Source organism: Chiloscyllium plagiosum, unplaced genomic scaffold (assembly GCF_037043375.1).
Source record: "Chiloscyllium plagiosum isolate Xiang-an unplaced genomic scaffold, Cpla_swu_hap1 HiC_scaffold_4, whole genome shotgun sequence".
NCBI classification, from domain to species: domain Eukaryota; kingdom Metazoa; phylum Chordata; class Chondrichthyes; order Orectolobiformes; family Hemiscylliidae; genus Chiloscyllium; species Chiloscyllium plagiosum.
This window is the reverse complement of record NW_028270142.1, coordinates 111,277,088-111,289,991: the sequence shown is the minus strand read 5'-3', so window position 1 is coordinate 111,289,991 and position 12,904 is coordinate 111,277,088. Positions and strand designations below refer to the sequence as shown.

Genomic DNA, 12,904 nt, shown 5'->3' with positions numbered 1-12,904 from the left:
AAGGAGCAGCACTCCAAAAGCTACTGCTTCCAAATAAACCTGTTGGAGTATAACCTGGTGTTGTGACTTTTAACTTGAAACACTATAGTATACAAGGCTATGGGCCAAGTAATGGAAGGTGGGATTAAAATAGACAGACATTTCATGGTAGGCACAGATACTAAGGGGTAAGGAGTCTCTTTCACCGCCATAAAAACTCAATGGCTCTAATATCAAATATCCTCACTAGAGATTTCCCTGCACAACGTTGAGTCAAGCTGCGGGTCTCGTTTGCAGTGCCCTGAGAGTTCAGCACAAAACCTGGGCTAACACACCAGTGCAGTGCTGAGGGAATGCTGTACTACCGCAGGTACAGTTTTGAGGTGGCGGGGAACCTTTAAATTGAAATTTGGTCAGCTCTCCCAGGTGGCAGGGCAACCCCAGGCTACCATTCAAAAAATGTCGTGGGATTTCCACTTGATCTCCTGTCCAACACGTAACCCTGTCAACACTGACCAAAATGTTGTTTGCAGGAGCTTGCTCGGAGTCAGTTGACCACAGCATTCCCCTACGCTGCAACACTTCCGAAGCACTAGAGGAACTATCAAGGGATGGGGGGGGGGAACGTGCTGAGAAAGGGGTTTTCTGAATACAAATCCTTTCTCTTTTTTTTAAAACCTTCCGCGTGACATGGCGGAATGAGATTTGAATGAAAATACAAACACGTCTCGGAGACAAGGGGAGAGAGATTCATCCCGATGGCATTGAGACCTCCCTCTAGAGAATTCATTTCATCCTGTGTCCGTGACCTGGGAGGAGATGCGAGGCGTGTGCCGTCTGCTGTCGGCAGATCTCTTGTCACTTTCACTCCGCCCCTCAGTCTGTTTCACCAGAGAGGGGGGGGGGGGGGGGAGCGCTGAAAGCAGAAGACTGTGGAGCGAGAGGCTTAATCCATCCCAACACACACACAAAAGTGTGCTAGAGAGAGGGGAGGGAGGACTAAAAATAAACCGAATGGCAAGATGAAATGCCCGCACCTTTCGCAAAGAGCAGATGACTGAGGGAAATTGAAAGGGATCTCAATGGTTGGTTTTACACAGACCGAGAGAAGGAATCGCCTCAGATTGTCGACTTGATGTCCTGCCTCTTTTTCCCCCAAAAGCCGGCAATTTGCAGCCGCTCCTGAACACTGAAGTTATTTTTATTATCTATTAATCAAACAATTAACAGCTGCTTGCAGAGTGGGGGAGAACGAGGCTTTCCTCAGACGCAGGTGAGATGTATGAATGTATTCCAATTATTTATTTCTTTTGTTTAAAAAATAAATCCCTGCCGGCTTTGAGCGTTACCAATGATGTAGGGGCAGCTGTGAGTGTGTGAATGAGAGAGAGAGAAAATATGAGAGAATGAGAATAGGTTTGTATGTGTAACACGGGGGGAAGGCCGATCACAGGGTGGGCTCAATATTCGAGCTGTGCCTTGTGTAAGGGGTTGGGTAGGTTTGGGTTTTTGCCAATCTCTTAGCTTCCTTCCCCCACCAGGGTGGGCACAGACTGGAGAGCCAAACTGATACCCATCTAGACAAGGTTCAGGTATCCGTGGGCTTGTCATTATCCCCCTCCCTTAAATGACTAACACCATCATACGGTCGATACCTTATTTTTAAAAAACCTTTAGTTTTTTTTTGCGCAGTTAGCGGCGCTGAGGGTCTTTTTATTCAGAGCCCTGTTTTTCTCCAATGTTGGCTGTATTCTGGAAATGCACAGAAATCGGGAGCGGCGGGGATTTGCACGCATTAATCGAGCTTTTGTTTTTGCTTTCTCTTTTCCCCCTCTTTCCACCCCCCTCCCCTTCCCTTAAAGGAGCCGATCCCCACCCTGAGTATTTGGATTTCTAATCGTCAGACGGTGTGTGTGTGGGGGGAGAACGCTGGGGTTAGAAATGGGCACAGTCCTGTCGCTGTCTCCTGGCTCACGGAGATCCAGTATACTGGAGGATGGCACTGACTCCAAGTCCTTGGGTCACTACCACGCTATCCAAAGCGCCAAGAACAACAGCCAGAAGGAGAAGGGTCTGAAACGCCATTCTATGTTTATCCCAGCCTTGACTTGGAAGAGGCTAGTCGCCTCCACCAAGAAGCGGAACTCTAGAAAACCAAACCCCGGTAACTACCATCACCAAAACGACGTGGTCCACCTCAACAGCGAGAATGTGAAGAAATCGCTGTCCTGCGCCAACCTTTCCAGCTACGAACCGCAGGCGGACCCCTCGGGGAGCAAGCCAACCTCTTCCATCAAAAAGACAGCTTCCCAAAGCGGGCCCGGCTCCCCCAAGCGGGTGATAGTGCAGGCATCCACCAGCGAGCTGCTCAAGTGCCTGGGGGAGTTCCTGTGCCGCCGCTGCTACAAGCTGAAGCACTTGGCTCCCACCGAGCCGGTGCTGTGGCTGCGCAGCGTCGACCGCTCCTTGCTCCTGCAAGGTTGGCAGGACCAAGCGTTCGTCACCCCGGCCAACGTGGTCTTTGTCTACCTGCTCTGCAGGGATGTCATCGACGGAGACCATGTGGCCACCGAGCACGACCTGCAAGCCACCCTGCTGACCTGCCTCTACCTCTCCTACTCCTACATGGGCAACGAGATCTCCTACCCGCTGAAGCCCTTCCTGGTGGAGAGCGCCAAAGACGCTTTCTGGGACCGCTGCCTCCGCATCATTGACACCATGAGCAGCAAAATGCTCCAGATCAACGCCGACCCTCACTACTTCACCCAGCTCTTTGCCGATCTCAAAAACGAGGGGACCCCAGATGACTTCAGTAGGATTTCCCTTACTTTAGACCGGTGACTCAGCGAGGGAGAAAGGGTCCGCCCCCTGGGCTAACTGGTCTCTTTAAATAAACATGTAGTGTCTTTCCCTTTTTTGTTTTGGCTTTCCGCTGTCTCTTAACCGTTTAACATTGAAAATGCTGGGTGGTTGGGGTGGGGCCTGTTTCGGCTTAAGAGTTTCATTTCTGTGGGCGGAGGGAAAAGAAACTGAACACCCTCTTTAAGGTGGGGGCAATTTGCCTCCGTTGATTAGAATGGGTGTCAATGGGCAATGCCTTTCATATGTTCTTTGTAAAGGGACCAAACTGCTCTCCCAATATGAATATGCAGCGGTGATGACCTGTCACGCTGGGTGCAGTTACCCTTCCCACCTTGTTTCCCCCCCCCCTTTCTTCAGGGAAGACGCTCCATGATTTTGCAAAAAAAAACCCACGTATTGCAATAACTAAAACAGTAATCAAGCAACTGATAAAGGAATTTGATAACGTTACAGACCAGTGCTCAATTGAAGGGCATTGATATTTTGCTATTTTTGATGTAAATAGCTTTTCTCCACCAAAAGCCCTCGATTAATTGGTAGTTTAAAAGAAAGTCTGTTTCTATTTTTTTTTAATGAACAAACTAATGTATTTATTTATTGTGAAAGGAATCTCTACATTTAACGATGACAGGGCTGGAGAGGTACAACTTTTTTTTATTTTAGCTCTTTTTTTTGTCCCTCCAAATAAATAACTTTCCCGTTGTGCTGGGTCACTTCCCGCCAACTCTTTCCCACCCCTCCTTCAATGAAGTAGGTGAGTCTGAAATGGACTTCATTAAAACCTGAGTTTCGTCAAAACGAGGAAAGAACCATATTGCAATGTGCCAGGATTCCGGGATCCTCGGGTTGAACGTCTCATCACGTGTCCCCCGCTTTCATTTGCACTGAACCAGTCTTCTGTGCCGACTATCATCAATGACTCGACAAAGGATGGGGACAACATTTCTCCCTGAGGTTTTTTCCCCCCCCTTCCGTGTTGCTCAGAGCCCCGGATGGTGAACAACCCTGAATGTTGACTGGAATTTATGGAGGAAGACAAGGGGAAGGGAACTCACCAGAAGCTGCTAACTTCCTGTAAATAGCTGAATTACCTGAACAGAAAATGGTGGAAGTTCCTTTTCGTTGCGTGTGGAGGCTCTGAATCTGACCCTTTGATTGCACTTATTGGTACATACCCCTTTTCACTGGATCTAAATCTGCATGGAACTTTCTATGGACTTTTCATCTTTCTAACGCAAAATTGCAACATCTGTCATGGTTTTCGAATGGGGTCTTTGATATTGGCTAGTAAATGAAACTGTGCTTAGCTGGGCTTTTACAGTTCTTTCTGTGGAGACATGGGCACCTCTTCAGTATTGTAGCTGCTCGTTTATATTCTTGACTCCAGATTAGGAGAGCCCTGCACTAACTTTTGAAATGGACTGTTTTTCCTTTCACAAATTTGCCTCACATCTGTGACAAAGTCAGATGGATGCATGCATTATACAAGAACCTCTTCTGATTTACAGATAGTTAGATCCTCCCTTGGACATGTGGTCAGGCAGTAATTCAGATTTTTTTCTTTTGTGAGGCAGGAAGATCTCATTGGACTGAGACCACGGTTCTTTTCTTCCCAGTAAGTTGTTCACGTTTAAAAAGAAAAAGCTACTTTTTGAAAGTTAATCAAAGGAATTTTTTGTGGCCTTTTGACTTTCCAAGACATGTCGGCTAGGCCATCGCTGCTATTAAAATTCTGGAATATTTTATGTAAATAATGTTACTGTAGTGTGCACGTGAACATTTATGTAAGTTATTTTCACTTAAATTATGTTGTAAATGCAAACTGTTTATAATCTCTCAAACCTATTTGGGAGTAGGTTATATTTGTCAGTGTTATTTATTTTTTTCTACTCTGTAAGCTGGTGAAATAGGAACAACTTTTAGGTTTTGAGCCTGCCTTGCACCATTCATCTTGAGTTTAGGCTGACTTTTTGGACTGTATTTCAAGAGTACCTTTGCTTCTATGCTTGAATTACTGCTTTGTTTCTGAGATATTATGTATAGAATGTGATCAAGACAGTTGGGACATTTTGACCCAAAAGATGTGCATGTCTCAACCTTTTTGTAATATTTGTCACTTCTTCCATTTCTTTAAACACCCAAGAGGATTTTCTTAGAGATGGGGGTTGAAGTGACAGACTTGCTCTGAATTTCTAATCTATGAAATATTGACCAGGTATAATAATTGTGTCTTTGGAGAATGTTCTCCATACCAATTTTTTTTTCCCATTATCCAGTCTAAAATTGGCACAATTTCTGCTGCAACCACTAACTGGAAAGTGAATTCCCCAACTTTCTAACTGAAGACCTTTCTTCTTCCAACATGCATTTGATTTTGTATCTCCAACCTTTTTTTGTTCTCATTCCTGAGATATTGGCATTGCTGGCTGGGCCAGCATTTATTGCACAGAGGTTAGTTAAGAGTCAACCACATTGTTGTGGGGTCTGCATTCACAGACAGGGCAGATCAGGTGAGGGACAGATTTTTTTCCCTCAAAGTGAACCAGATAATTGTCATGATGATTAACTGACAGTGGGTACATGGTCACCATTATTCCATATTTTTATTTATTCTATTCAAATTTCGCCATCACCCATGGTGGGATTCAAACCCATGTCCTTAGAACATGAGAGCCCAGAGTTCTGAATCACTAGTCCAGCGACAGACTTAAGCCCTCTGGTTCTGAAACCATTCTGCTACTAGATTGCCTGTTGTGACATCCGACTTTCCAATCTCATCAATCAAGTTGATGTTTGCCAGACGTGTCTCAATGGAGACAGTGTTGCTGTTAAATTGTTCAGAGAAAAGTCGGAAGTCCAGTTCCATGGTTATCCTCCTCCTTAACCACTGCCCGAAAAAGGCAAACAATGAACTAGTTATTCATCTAATTGCTGTTGTCCTGCAAAAATGGCACTGCCCCCTAAATCTTTTAAGGCATCGTAGCAATACAACAAGGCTCTTTTTTTTTTAAATCAATGCAAATATTTTGAGCTAATGATTTTCATCATTGACATTTTGCCAAGCTGGAACACATTGCTCCCAGGGAGTAATGCTAAAATAATCCTAATTTAAATTTGGTTCAGAATAGTAAATCTTTAAATCGGTAAAACTGACTTGACCTTTTTTAAAAAAAGAAAAATCAGGAAATTCTTGGAATCTTACTCCACCCATCAACGTAATATTGCTCGAAAGCCTATTTCATATAAGTAGGGTTTTTGCAACTTCTATCCCCTTCTCATTCATCCGTCACCTTCCCACCCCCTCCACACTTCTCTGCCATCACAGATTGATTCTCCCCTGCACTTGCTGCTGCTAGGCTCATCAGTAAGCCTGTGAGATCATGCATTGGAGAGGAAGGACCACTGATTAGAGGATGCAGCATTTCTTTCTGTTCTGTGATGATACTTGTGTAAGGTTATGCCATTATTAAGAATAGGAGCCTACAAATGAACTGTGTATTTGTCCACCAGTAAAGCAGTCAATGGGCTGAAATAGTCTGTCTTGCCATTTGTAGCTTATGGGCCATAGGCACCCAAGATTATGGTAATACAGCGGTTATATTACTAGCTTAGTAATTGAGGTTTGGACTAATAATAGTTTGAGTGAAAATGTTGACATCAGTAAAAGTCTCCATGAGACTGCTGAATCTTCATAAAACCAAACTAACGGCTTTTTTTTTAGGAAGACCAATATAACCTCCTTGGTGGTTTATCTGTAATTTCAATCCCACACCAATATTATTGACATTTTACTGCCAAACAAATCATGCAGTTATGTCACACTACTTGGAAATAATAGAGATGGTTTGAAAAATGCTGACCTTGTAAGTGATGCCCACAATGAAAATAATATTTTTAAAAAGAATCAATGGTTTGTTTTTAGCAACTTAAAAAAATAAAGTATGAATTGAATTCAGCTTGCCTTTTAGCGAGTGGTGAAATGGAGACCTCTTGCTGAGAAATGCTGGCAGATTGTCATCAACCAATCCTGGTAACCAGTGCGCACACCAGCTATTTAAAGATATCCTCCGAAGTTAAGCCACGGATTTGACATCCACCCACATAGAATAGTCATTTCTGACCTGAGTTCCTGGTGCATGTTTCATGGCTTAAACTCTAATAATATCACAGATGGAGATCTAGTGTGAATACATTCAGGGTTCAGATGTTAAGTTATTAACTGTGACTTTTATCCTGAAATGTTGAATGTTTCTGCCAATCTTTATACACTAGTTTGGTTAAGTACAGTACTAAAGTCAGTTTTAAAGACTGCAGCAAGCAGACTGAGAGAGTTGACGCTTATTCTATCATGGGATATGGGTTTTGCTGGCGAGGTCAGCATTTATTGCCCACTCCTGATTGCTCTAAAAGTAGTGGTAGGCTACCTTGAACCAACTGCAGTCCTTGGTGTTGTGGGACATGAACATCCCTGTTAGGGATTTCAAGGACTTTGACCCAGTGATAGCAAAAGAACAGCCTCCAAGGGAGGGTGGTGTGGGGCTAGGAAGGGTATTTGCGAGTGATGGTATGCCCATGCTCTTGGTAGAAGTAGTGGTTTTGGAAGGTAGTGTCAGAGGAGACTTGGTGAGTTAGTACCATTCACAAGATGCAGTGCACTATGTATCAGTCATTCAAGTCCAGTTACTGATTTAATTATAACTAATTTAATGTGAAAATAAACACTTGATATTTTATCAAATATGTAGAAAAATATTTGTTCCACTGAGTGAAATTTCACTCCTTGTTGTGAAGTATAGGCTCTCCTTCCTTCCTTCCATTTGGTTCTCTTCCCTTCTTGTCTCAATAGCCTTGCTCATACTTGCTGGCTGCCCCTTCAGAGACCATTCTTTGCCTGAATCCTTGCATAGTGTGTGGAGATGGGCTGTTCCACTTCTGTTGACAACATGATAGATTCTGCTGAAACGTCATTAACCTGGAATATTTTAATTCTGCTTCATTCTTCACAAATACTGTCTGATCTATTTCCAGTGTATTCTGTTTTTTATTTAAGATTTCCAGCATCGGTTATATTTTGCCTTAGTACTACTGTGGAATTGTTCATGAAGGGTCCAAAGTTCAGAAATGCCCAATGGAGAAAGAGGCCATTCAGTCCCTTGAGCTTAATCTGCTCTTGAATCAGATCATGACTACTCAACTTCAACTACTTCTAGTTTTGAACTTAAAGTCCCCTGATTCCTTTACACTTATCCTGAGATTTATTGGTCTAATTCTCGAATGTCCTAATTATATTTAGACTAGATTAGATTCCCTACCGTATGGAAACAGGCCCTTCACCCCAACAAGTCCACTCCGACCCTCCAAAGAGTAACCCACCCAGACCCATTCCCCATATTTACTCCTGACTAATGCACGTAACACTATGGGCAATTTAGCATAGCCAATTCACCTAATCTGCACATTTTTGGACTGTGGGCGGAAACCGGAGTACCCGGAGGAAACCCACGCAAACATGGGGAGAATGTGCAAACTCCACACAGACAGTTGCCCGAGGCTGAAATCGAATCCAGGTCCCTGATGCTGTGAGGTAGCAGTGCTAACTGCTGAGCCACCATGCTGCCCTTGTCTCAGATACAAAAGTCTCATGATTTCTGCAGGAATAACCTGAGTGTCATTGCGTAACGATTGACACGTGCTGTGGGAGCAAATCAATGTCACCAAGAACTGGCAACTTGACACAGTAAAATAGCTCATACCATGTTCGTCTGCATTTCTGCTAATAAGGCCACTTTCATATTAATTTCTTGATTGAAGCCAATTCTTCTAAGTTGCTTATTGATATACTGACTAAAGTGAAGGAATTATAAAATCAACAAACACTAACGGCAGCCATTTGACTCGGTTGTTTGTGCTAGTTCTTTGGCCTAATTAGTTCCACTACCGTGCTTTTATTCTCATACCCTTTCTAAATTTCTAGTGGATATATGCAATTTTAATTTCAAAATATATAGAATCCCAATTTTTAGAACAGTGAGGAAGAGAAAACTTTATTCTGCATTGAACCTACGGTGGAGTGCTTGATCTTGACATTGAATAATCCAAATAAGATTCATGCAGTTGATTCGTTATTATACTTCAGAGAAGGGAAAAGGCAGCCACTTTTGGATCTGAGCTGGTATGCAGATAGAAGCCACTTGACCGTCAAGTCTTCACCTACCCTCTGAAGAGCATCCCACCCAGACCCCATAACCCCACATTTACCATGGCCCATCCACCTAACATGAACATCTTTGGACTGTGGGAGGAAATGGAGAATTCGATGGAAACCCATGCAGTCATGGGGAGAAATGAAAATTCCATATCAACAGCCACCCAATGCTGGAAATAAATCTGGGTCCCCTGGCATTGAGAGGTGGTAGTATTATCCACTGTGCCACAGTTTTATTTGAGATAAATTGGCATAATAGATTAATAGTGCTGTTTTGACTGTTACACCTAAGTCAGTATCAGTGGATTGAAGATCTCTCATCTCCTGGATGTAATCTTTCACACAAGGTACCTTTGTGTAATCTCAACCCAGTTACTAATGTGTTTCATAGAGCATAAACTACCCTGAATTGTTACGTTGTCTACTGATTACTTTTATGGAATAGAAAAATGTAGTACAGATGCAGTAAAGTGTGTTTTTAATAAAAAGTCACTCACGTGAGCATCTATCACCCATTCTCCCATCTATAAGATAGACTGGGGATTTCCTGATTTGAATTCCTGATGCATATTTTCTGTGTAACAATGTCACAGATGGCAATTTAGTGTGAATGCGTTCAGGGTTCAGATGTTAAGTTATTAATTGTAACTTTTATCCTGACCTTTTGAATATGTCTTGCATTTTTGTTCACTGGGTTGGTTAAGTACTAAGGTCAGTTGTAAAGGCCACAGCAAGTGGAGAGAGAAAGAGTTGACACTTTGTAATTAATTTATTCAAAGGATATGAGTGTTAGGCCAACATTTATTGCCCATCACTGACTGGCTTACTGAACGATTTCAAAGGGCTGTTACGAATCTACTACACTGCAGTGGGTTTGGGGTCACAGATTAGGAAAGGATTGCAGATTTTATTTCCATCGGTGAACAGAATGAGGGGTTGTTTTTTTTTGACCTTCCAAATTTATTTCAAATTTATTAATTTAATTTGAATTTAAATGTCACAGCTGCTATTGCAGAATTTGAACTTGTCCCCCAAGTTACTAGCCCAGTACTCTGGGCTACGCCTCTAGTCATAAAACATACCATTCCTTCTATAACCAGAATAATATAAAGTTTTGGAACAGCGCGAAGAAAGAACTTCATTCTATATCAAACCTATTCCGGATTGAATTGAATGCTTGATCCTGACACTGAATCATCCATATAAGATCAATGCAATCGATTCATTGTTGTACTTTAGAGAAGGGAAAACGCAGCCCCTTCTGGATCTGAGCCAATAGGTGACTCCAGTCCAGAACTGTGCACTCCAAAGTGAGCTTGCAAATGTGTTTACAATAATGGGGTGGCATGGCAGCTCAAGTGGTTAGCATTGCTGCCTCATAGCGCTAGGGATCTGGGTTCAATTCCAGCTACAGACGACTGCCTGTGTGGGTTTCCATTGGGTGCTCGAGTTTCCTCCTACAGTCCAAAGATGTGCAGGTGAGGTGGATTAGCCATAGGAATGCAGGTTCACGGGGATGGGTAGGGAGGTGGATCTGGGTGGACCCGTTGGACCAAATGGCCTGCTTCCATGCTGTAGGGATTCTATGATCCGAGTACAAGTACATCATTTCAGGTCAAATAGAGGTGGATGTAAATATGAACATGTTAGCATAAATTTACAATATGGCACCAAGCAAAGGGGGACTGGGGTGAGTGTGGAGAACACTTTATTCCCAACAACATTATCAGTTGTTAGTTTGCAGTTATACTTTAATGGTTGCTGTTGATATTTGTTCTTCATTAACACTTCTGTATGAACCGTACCATCTAAAAGAAGCCACAAATACCTGAAGTCCAGTCATTTAAAAAAAATTCAGCGGCAGTCTAACAACATTTCTTTTGAAATGGAGGACTGTAGAGCTGAAGCAAACCTTCTTGGGAAGTCCCTGTCCAAGTGCAAGAGACAGAAGAGCTGAACTGCTGCATCCTGTAGCTGGTGTTGATTAGATTTTTTCAAAAAAGAAATAGATGTTTCAAACCGATTTCAGGCAATGTTTGAAAAAGTACAATCAATTATGCAATTTTTGTGTTCCTTTTCACAATCTGTGATAGTGGTATTTCAACCCATAAGCCAGTTGGTTGTGTGCCGAATGCCATAAACCTCTAAACCATCATAACCCATTGGGGTATCATCTTCACACCATTAGCGCTAGTGTCTATATGCTGGAATTCTCTCCCGAACTTTGTTTGCTTCTCCATATTCCTTTCTTCCTTTAGGACTCCATTTAAACCTCATCACTTTGACCAACTCCTCTTAAACCCTTCAGTGCTGTGAGTTCTCTCCATCGGATGACCTCTCTGCAAAGCGCCTTGAGACATTTTTGTTTCTGATATCAAACGTGCTACAAAGATAAAGTTGTGCCAAATTTAAAGTGTCGTCATTTTCTACATAATATTCTTCATCCCAGTCTCTATCAGTATTTGGAATTGAAATGTGCCTAGGACAGAATGCATTGATCAAGATGTTCTTGGCTGGAAATAAAATGGCAAGCTAAACTCTAGCTCTGATTTCCCTCCTTTGCAAAGCCAACATGATGAGCAGATGTGAACCTGTTTAATTTTTATTTTGTGTGTGCATATGTATATTTTATACAGCTAGTATATATTATTTGTGTGTGTACTGCCCAAAGGCAGGTTCTTGGCTCGTTGCCTGCTGACGCTTCATCCTGAGTCAATCTCTTGGCAGTTTTTCAAAGTAGTGATTTACCATTGACTCTAACTCCCTGATAGGGCAAGAAGGCAGATCTCAAGTCTACCTCAGCCACAACAGGAATCCAACTCATATCAATTCCAATAGAACTGAACAGCGTTCTTTCTAATTCTGAGCGGCTTACCTGCTCCCATGTCAGCTGGCTGAATTGACCCTTTGACATTCAGGAGTGTCTCCCAGAAGACTGAAGAGGTTTCTCTTCTGCTGCTTTGACATTATTGTCTACCTTTTATGCTGTAACTTCAGGCTTTCTAGAAGCTTGTGGTGTTAGTATTGAAGCCAATTTTCAATTTTTAAAATAAAAATGTAAGCAACTGGTGCAGAGCGCTGCACTGTGGCTATTGATTTGCAGTTGTAATTGTTCATACAGTAATCTCTGCTGAAGCAGAGGGGCTGGGTTAATCATGTCCATGTAAAGTCTGATTGTTCTGTGGCTATATGTGGTGAAAATGGTATGTGGGCTATGAGCCACTGTTTTTAATACTGTCTATTTAAATATTTTTGTACTGTATGTATAAAATAAAATGCACTAAATTAAATATGAGAGACTTATTTTTCTTGCCTACTTATTCCAATTTTTCCAAGTCTGGACCAGGATTCAAGTACAGCAAAGCTTATATAATTCCTCTTGCATGTTTAGCTTTCAACCTTTTAACAATTCTTTTCGTCTCCTTTCTCTTGCTTGCTTGTTGGCACTTTCACCCAATCCAGCACTCCCAAGTTACAGGTTGGGCACAGTGTGAGGCACACTGTACCATTCTAAACAAAAAGATGCCAATGCTGTTGCTGTTCCACCTGGCGTAGAAAGCCTTGATGTCCTAGACATGCTGATGGACAGAAAACTGTTTGCTGATGTTACCACATAACCATTTGGATGTGTTTGTCAAAATGTGGTTCAGATCCTGGGGGCAGATCAATTTCATGATAGTTCTACAACAACAATTTTTTTTTTAAGTTCTGTGTTGTTAATATTACTGAATGCCAAGGGATCCAGTATGGCAGTTGGTGCTCTCCCAACTCATCATAGTCATGCACATACCCATACGAATCCATTAAGCACCCAGTTAAAACAAAGTGAGGATGATGCAATTGAATTGTTGTTATAGA

General features: G+C 42.4%; 1 protein-coding gene across 1 annotated transcript; it reads left to right on the top strand.

The window, feature by feature from the left end:
- Window positions 1-929: 929 nt before the first annotated feature.
- Window positions 930-12,341, top strand: LOC122548944 (cyclin-dependent kinase 5 activator 1-like). Its single transcript, XM_043687946.2, has 2 exons — window positions 930-1,252; window positions 1,842-12,341. Exon 2 carries the CDS (start codon window positions 1,921-1,923, stop codon window positions 2,818-2,820), a length of 900 nt encoding a protein of 299 aa, XP_043543881.1. The 5' UTR covers window positions 930-1,252; window positions 1,842-1,920; the 3' UTR covers window positions 2,821-12,341.
- The last annotated feature ends 563 nt before the right edge of the window (window positions 12,342-12,904 follow it).

What these genes read in the sequence shown, in the direction of transcription:
- LOC122548944 (XM_043687946.2), top strand. Translation starts at nt 1,921, where the DNA reads ATGGGCACAGTCCTGTCGCTGTCTCCTGGCTCACGGAGATCCAGTATA.